Source organism: Sander lucioperca, chromosome 3, assembly GCF_008315115.2.
Source record: "Sander lucioperca isolate FBNREF2018 chromosome 3, SLUC_FBN_1.2, whole genome shotgun sequence".
Taxonomy (NCBI): Eukaryota; Metazoa; Chordata; class Actinopteri; order Perciformes; family Percidae; genus Sander; species Sander lucioperca.
Genome location: NC_050175.1, coordinates 2,565,716 through 2,573,818, shown reverse-complemented (window position 1 = coordinate 2,573,818; position 8,103 = coordinate 2,565,716). Strand labels below are relative to the sequence as shown.

At 39.0% G+C, this 8,103-nt stretch overlaps 1 protein-coding gene across 2 annotated transcripts in view; it reads left to right on the top strand.

The window, feature by feature from the left end:
- LOC116057299 (C-Jun-amino-terminal kinase-interacting protein 1-like) overlaps positions 1-1,911 on the top strand; it is an 87,498-nt gene extending 85,587 nt beyond the window's left edge. For both annotated transcript variants that reach the window (XM_031309709.2, XM_035999144.1), the window contains exons 11-12: positions 1-72; positions 1,046-1,911. The exon at positions 1-72 is cut by the window's left edge and continues 27 nt beyond it. In XM_031309709.2, the coding sequence (XP_031165569.1) occupies positions 1-72; positions 1,046-1,118 (145 nt within the window). In that variant the 3' untranslated portion in view covers positions 1,119-1,911. The remainder of the gene's footprint in view (positions 73-1,045) is intronic.
- Positions 1,912-8,103: the final 6,192 nt, after the last annotated feature.

The window sequence follows — 8,103 nt, the reverse complement described above, 5'->3', positions numbered from 1 at the left end:
CGCAGACCAGAGGTTTGCCTGCCATGTGTTTGTGTCTGAAGACTCCACCAAACCTCTTGCAGAGTCAGTAGGGTGAGTTGGACTTTCTGCGTACTTAATCTCTGCTGACACATACAGTTGCTGCTCTACTTTAGGGATGCTCCGATCTGGCTTTTTAGGGCATCGATGTTATATGATTAAAAAGAGCTGACTGATTTGTTCTTGAGAACTAAAGTCCAGTGTTGGAAATCACTGTAAACCCCAACACTTTGGTTATGATTTTTGGTTTATTAGATATCTAAAAATTCTGTCAAATAACAACTATACACAATAACATTGTGGCGATCCAGGTTTTCTTTAAATGATTTGTAAAGGTTACAATATTTTATTATGACATTTTTTACCATTTTCTCATGAACTACTAACATTTCTATTGTTATAATAACGCAGTCTCGGCACTTGTTACTGCATGGGTGCTTTTTAGTAAGTCTTAAATTTTAGGACCCAGATCACAAAACTGCATGAGATGCTGTGTGGAAAGAATGTTTAAATATCTAATTTTAAAAATATTGTTTTTTTTCTATGGACTTAGTACATACCTTTTATAAAAATGAATCCCTAAAAGTAATTTGTATAGAGAGAAAGAAAATGTCTCTGTGGCATGCTAACACAGCCCCTGACTGTGCTTAACAGTCCTTGGCAGACCATGACAGATCAGACACTGAATGAACAAGTAATATATTTGCCTTATGTATTTTTTAGTTAATGATTTTTCTGAAAAGCAAATTTAAGCACCACTGTCGAGTAATTTGTTGAGATGTCAGCCAATTCTGATTGGCGCCTGATCAGTTGAATCATCCTTATATTGAATGTCAAAGATCCACTCCAATGTTCTTATAGTGCCCCAACTTTAAAAGATCTTTTAATCGTTTCTTTCCCCACTCTTCAAAAACTACAGCACCAATCAGGTTTTGTTTGCCAATGGCTAATATGTATAGTCGTTGAATGCTAACGTGATGCTCATGTGAGTTGAGAAATGACTTAAGTACATGTCTTTGTTTTACAGGAAAGCCTTCCAGTTGTACTATAAAGAGTTTGTGGAGTTCTCATGCCCGACAGAGGACATCTACCTGGAATAGCCCTGCCCTGCCTTCAACCACAGCCCTGTACAGTACACTGTATCATAAGATAATATTGCATGAAGGACAGCCATCTAAAAAAAAGAAGAAAAGAATAAAAAATTAACACATCTGACAAACAAGCAGGAAAAGAAGGATCAAGTATTGGATGAAACCTGCAATGTGAAAACCTCTGTGCAGTAAAGAAGAGATGAAAATGAGCCAAAGGAGGAGTGTCTTGAGAAAAGAAAATATGCAAAATGGAGTCAATGATGAGGACGGTGACCGCAGGTTGTCCATGGAAAGCACAAACCTTATATCACCGCAGCCTTGGCAGCACTAGTTAGCCTGTAGCGTCATCTCAGCAGGTGCAACACTGAAAGCCCAGGAGCCTTACTGGACTGCACCAGCTTGTATTTGCACCTGACACAAAAAAAACAGCTGAGATTTGGAAACAGGATGAGTTTCTTTGACTTTAAATATTTAGGATATGAGCTTTGAGGGAGGTGTATATTTACTAAATTACATCATCACACTGAAAATCTACACTAAGTGAAACAAATCCATGTAGGAGCAGTGACCTTTATCCTTTCAGCACACCTGATATAAAGGTGATATTCACATTGTTCGATCCACCCTAAAAAACTGTTATAAAACCAGCTACAGGTGATGTTCTTTGCATTCTTGGGTCCCTTTTAGGTGACAGGTATCGAGCCGAACCTCGTTGTCAAATCCAGACAACTTGATCAGCTGTTTGACAGAAGAAAATATTCTATCTACCTGGAACACTGATGAAAAACAGCAGGTTATGGTGTCTATAGGGCTCTCTACACATGATCTGTATGGGCTGTGCACACTGCAAGGTGGGGCTTAAGAGTACAAAGCAGAGGCACACATGTAGCAAAGGTTTGTGTCGCCATTCCCATTGACGCGTGTCAAGTAGCAGGAGAGAACAACACAAGCATAGCGAAGACTGTATTGCAGTTTGACACAAAGACTAGTAAGAGCCTGATAAGAGCTGAAACAATTTGATTCATCGATACGGTGATCAACAGAAAGTTAGTCTGCAACTATTTTGATAATTGATTAATTGTAAAAAGTTTTTTAAGAAAAAATGCTAAAGATTCACAGGTTTCTTCTTCTCAAATGTGAATATTTGCTGGCTTTCTTGGTCTTCTATTATATTAAACCAAGTATCTTTAGGTTTTGGATTCTTGTTTGGACAAAGCAGACCATTTTAATTTGTCAACTTGGACTTATAATGGAACAAATGAATAATTGATAATAAAAAAAATCATTAGTTATTGCCTTACACCCAATAATTACGAAGGGATCAGGTGCATTAAAACCTTTTTATTCCTTCACGTTTTGCTTTCAAACAACGTCAAAGTTGTAACTGATTGAGTTTTAAATGCAGTGGCAAGGCGTAACCTATAAGTGGTACAATCCCCAAGCTAGCACAGTTGTGAGGTCCGGCATCTTTACTATCTCCTTTGGCAAACAATAATTAACGCAGATGCAAAGTAATTCTTTGCTGCAGATCATGTGTAGAGGTCCATAGAATCATAGAGCCAATGTACCACAATCAGACAGGGAGAGGGGGATATATAAAAAACGATTTCTACATCCAAAGGAGAAGATGGTAGACTAGGATGCAATGCCACAGTTTCCATGCTAGCTAAATCTGTTGGTTTTCTGTAGGTTGAAGGGCATTTTGGGAAATGTAGGTCATTACTAATTGAAGTAAGAGGAGACAAGGCAGGGTAGACAAAACACTGAATCACAAAAACACTCCTTAAATGCACTCAGCATCACTTGTCGACGATAAAAATAAAAAGGGTGTATAAGTGGGGATTTTTCCTTTCAAACTTTTTAGCAGCTTCTACTGTATGGTACTGTAGTGCTAAACAGCCCCCACCATTTGCCCAGTAAAGCGCTAGGCCTTAATTCCTAGTCACACTGCCCTTGTAGGTTGACAAAGATGTATAAGAGCAGGAAAAATAAGACACTGGTTTAGGTTCTTTGGTGGTTCAAGACGAGTTCCAACATACATAATTCTCCTACATAGTGTTCTAGAAACTTGCTCCTCATAGTTTCCATATCAGAAATATTACATGCTCTCAGTGTGGCGGTGATAAGATCATAAGGCTGATCCTCAGTACAGTAGGTATGGGTGTTGACAAGGGAGCAAGAGCAAAACTCTGGTGTCTTCATATCTTCACTAGTAGTGCCTCTTTTTCATCAGATCATTGTGACCTTCCTTAGTGAACATTATCACATTGTAAGGGATTGCCACTGAGTGTGTTGAGTTTAAGAGTTTGAATGCACATTTAGATGGAGTATGTTTGATGTGACTTGTGCTTTTTTCCACTGCACTAAATGAGCTGTGCTGTACCTGTGCTGTCACAGGTCATGTTTCAGAGACGTGTAAGACGTTAAACAGACACGACAGAACGATTCAACCGAAACCAAGAAAATTCTTTAATCGACAAGTATGCAGAGGCATCTTGTCTGGTTTATTTTTCCGAGGCAAATAGAACGGGCAGCTACGTGCGGGGTCCGACCATCATGCTGCATTTGTTGCTATCATCTAGCAACCGTCTGAGGAAAGCTGTGGAAGGTGTAATTTTCGGAGGAATCGTCACCAAATCAGTCTAATACATTGATGCCATCATCACAAAATTTAGGAGAGCAATGCTAATGATTTAGTTTGACGTTCCTGTGACGTGACGTTTCCAGTCTATGGTTCAGACTCAAACACACGGAGCTCTGAAGCAGACCTGTCCGGTTCAGGTTTATAATGGACGTGCTCTGCTGTCAACATGCTGCGGCAGATGTGTCCCGTTTGTGCTCCGTGTATTTCTGCCGTAGTTTTGGGTTTCCACCTCCGATGTAGGGCAGCGTACAGCCACTTCCCTAAACTTTCTCTCATTCAGAGACCAGAGAACCAAACGGGGCTCTGAGTCTGTCAGAAGGTCTGAGATCTACCGTATCAGCAGAGATATCACGTAATGCACAGCAGACTATGGTGCAGGTAGATTATTTTCTGAAATATAGTGACTTTATTCTTGTAATAGCCTATTATCACTTTATTTTTCTCAAAATATCACGACTCCTCCAAATCACAGAGAACCTGAGAACACAGATGGGATGAGTTATATTGTGAGTAATTGTCATATGCACATTTAAGGAGGTTACTTCCTCAACAAAAGATGCAAAAGAGGAGGGAGGAGTAAATTATAGGCTACATGTGTGGAGACTCAGGTATAATTAGAAAAGTTGCTCTACAGGAGAATCAATAGCAATACAGAATGCCTGAGAGCCTTACTGCAATATTTTCCATTATGTTTTTATATTTGGATTGTAATCTATGTTTCCCCTTACATAAAGATATTTCCAGCATATTGATTCAGAAAAAGGTAGAATAGGTGCATAAAAATTCACCAGAATGCAGGAAATGAAGTGTTTGCCAGGCCAGTTATGATTAGGCCAAATGTTGGTGCCATCTAACTAACCTCTACAAACTGGAAGCTAAAATGAACATACACTGGCTACAGTATTAACAAACTGGGCAAGCCAAATGCTGTTTTGCATTGCATTCAGTTTATTTAAATGGGTCTGGGCTAAGCCCCCCAATGTGCTATGGGCTCAAGAAATATTCAATTCTGTTAATACAGCCATGTATCTAGATATGCATAGGAACGTGCACAACACACAAATTATGCATCTTTAATGTTATAGAACATAATTAATCTAAGTGCGGCCCACGGGCCAATGGCCTTCAGAAACATTTTGTGCGCCCCGGAACATGACGTGAAGTGCATGCATAATATTTCAAACATCTCCGGTTTATTTTAGTACGTTCCCTTTAAGTAGTCTAAATTCTAGACCAAGCAAAAGCACGCATCTGTCAGGTTAGGAATGACAACTTGTAGAAAACTACTGGACGCATGGCAACAAGTGGCACCTCGCGAGTGTCTCTGGAAATACATTCTGTCATCAATGCTAGTGCTGTTGGCTAAAGTTAGCAATTTCGGTGGACAACAACACTATGTGTCTTCAAAACTTGGAGAACCTCTGTTTCAAAAGAACGTCTGGCTCGTTAGCTGCTGGCTAGCGTCAGCCCAGCTAATGAGACAGGATAAACTTAGATAACATTGGGCATTATTGTTTGAATGAAATTACAAAGAATGATCAAATGTATTACTCAAAAATAATAAGTAAAAAGCCACACGCCATGAATATTTTATTATTCAGCCCTGTAACTTGGTCTCAGTTATGTAAAATGCTAAACAGCTTTGAAACAAAAAATGCAAATGCCAATAAAAGTCATACTGACATTTTTTGCTTAGAAATCCATGACTTGAGAGTAGAGCTAAAGCAATTAGTTGATTAATCGATTTGTCTATTGACTGAAAGATAAATGGCAACTCTTTTGATTATTGATAATTCATTTAAGTTATTTTTCAAGTGAAAATGGCAAATCTTTCCCAATTGCAGCTTCTTAATTAAGGATATTTTCTGCTTTTCTTCGTCTTATATGATAACAGTAGGGAACTGTATAGTGGATATTTCTAGGTTTAGAATTGCGTTGAATTTTCATGCATAGCGCATTGAGATAGCCTTATACACATTTTTTTCTAAACATACCTTTGGATCTGCACTATTACAATGAACTTGATGTGACCACAGTCACCACAGGTGTTGCACCAAATCAACCAAAGCTGTCTTTATTGTCATTAAGATCTGTTCTGAACAAAGGCCCAAAAAGTCCTAACAGAAAACCAAAGGCACTTTTTCACCCTCGGTCCAGCACGGGTACGGCACAGTTATTTCTGCAGTGAAAAACAAACAGAAAGTGTGTTTCCTATATCATTTATCACTAACACTAATTTCTAACAGATTATTTGATGTGATCTATATTTAACAGAGGATAAAATGTCTGTTTAATGAAGAATGTGGAAATTGTCAATTCAGCCATCTCACCAGTCCCCACTGTTTGTTCCTTTCAAAAGAAAAATCGGAACAAGTCGCCTGCTGTTGCTGATCAAATCATCAAGAGATCAACACTGACTTTTATATGAGTTCCCTTCTTAAGAGCCAATCAGGCAGATAGGAGAGAGTGTACCATAGTGGGGGCTGAACTAAGGGTGTAAAGACATGCCATATAAATTATAAATAAATAATTTAATATCTGTAATTATAAATATTAAATTGTATTGATTCAACATGTAGTATGTTAAATTTCTCTTGTTGAATTTTTTTTAGGTGTTTAAAAATTGTAATGCAGATCTCATGGTGTCCTGTCATTATTATGTTCGACATCACTTTCATATATCACTTTGGGGCAGTGGTGGCCTAAAAGTTAGAGAAGCAAGCTTGGGACTGGGAGACCGACAGGATCAAATCTGGGTGGGGAAAGTGGAAGAGCAGCTTGTCCCTCCCTCATTACCCCCACCTGGGCAGCTCCAGATATGAATGTGGAACTGTGTGAATGTGTTCAGGGTGTTCCTGCAAAAGAGAGGCTTCCTCTCAGTGAACCTTCCCTGAATAAATGAAGGTTTAAAAAAAAGAAAAATCTTGGGCTCCTGGTGTTAATTTCTTATCACATCAAATGATCTGACTGACCATGCTACTGACTGACTCCAACTCTTGTGATGTTACACATCCCTACATCTCAGCAATTTAGTTGGTGAGTCGTTGCTGACTTGCTTGTGAGTGGGTTACTAATGAAGTAGCTTAGTCTCGCATTGCCAGACTGCCTCCTTTATACTTTACATAGGCTACATGCTAGGATAAGAGAAAAAAACGCTCTGGGTTGTTTGCATTTCTTTAAAACCAATCCCAATGGTCTTGGGCAGTGCCAAGCCAAAATAGACTCAGGAAGGAACTTGTTTTGTTGGAACATTTGCACCTTGCAAACGAAAACGTTAACTGTTCACACAATACAGTGAGCTATATAAATTAGCTAGATACATGATTAAACATAATTTGCTCTTAACAGTGTAACGCAGTATGTATTTTGTCCATGGCAAATTCCCGCCAAACAGTCCCAAAACGTAAACTTATTCTTTGTAAATATTAACAATCATTCACCGAAAGAACCAAGCAGGCCTGCCTTATGGCAAGATCCAGATTTTCGTCAAAACTTGACATTTTCAGCGTGAGGGCGTATCTGTCTGGCGCCGGACGTTCCCAGCGATTTTCTTGAAAATGAACTGTCCTTGATCCACACGAGTGGGTTACTAATGAAGTATTCTGGATCAACGGACATTGCCATGCGTCGAATGTCCCTCACCTTCCACTCTCTGTATGTTGCCGTTCACAAACTACCTATGCTACAGGAAACAACAACATTAAAGCTACACGCTCTGTCAGTCTTTATTTTTGTAAAACGTACTAAATAAATAACATTGTAGAAGAGGGGCCCACGGTGCGTTTTCTGTGTATGGAAAGGGATGACTGCCTGAAACAATGATTTGAATCTCAAAACTTGATAAAGTACCTAAAACATATGGAGGAGGTTTTGTTTATTGTATTGTCCTCAAAAGGATTAAATATACAAGGAAACATGCACAAACAAAAAGTTTTTTTCTGTTTTTATTTTAACATGCGGTTGTTGTTGCTGGAGGTGACAGATCAGCTCATTGATTTGCATCAGGATCTGTTGTGTTTCTGTTAGAAGTATTCAGCGTCCAGGTTAGGTTGATAAGGGTCTTCAGTGTTGGGTGGCAGAGGAAGAGGGAAGGGCCTCTCACCGTAATCTGCAGCAATACAATAACACAATCAGGTGTATGGAAAATTCCTTTTGTTCAGTGTTTTTCATAAAGCACTTGATACCTTTGTGTGGTTTACTGTAGGTTTTAATTAAAGATTATGAGTTGCTAAGCAGGCTTAATAAACTGATATGTGGCTTTCTTACCATCAGTGACATGCTGTTTGAGGAGGCCGGGGTCAAAGAGCAGCTTTAACTCTGCTGTACCTTCATCAGTTCTGCTAGCAGAAG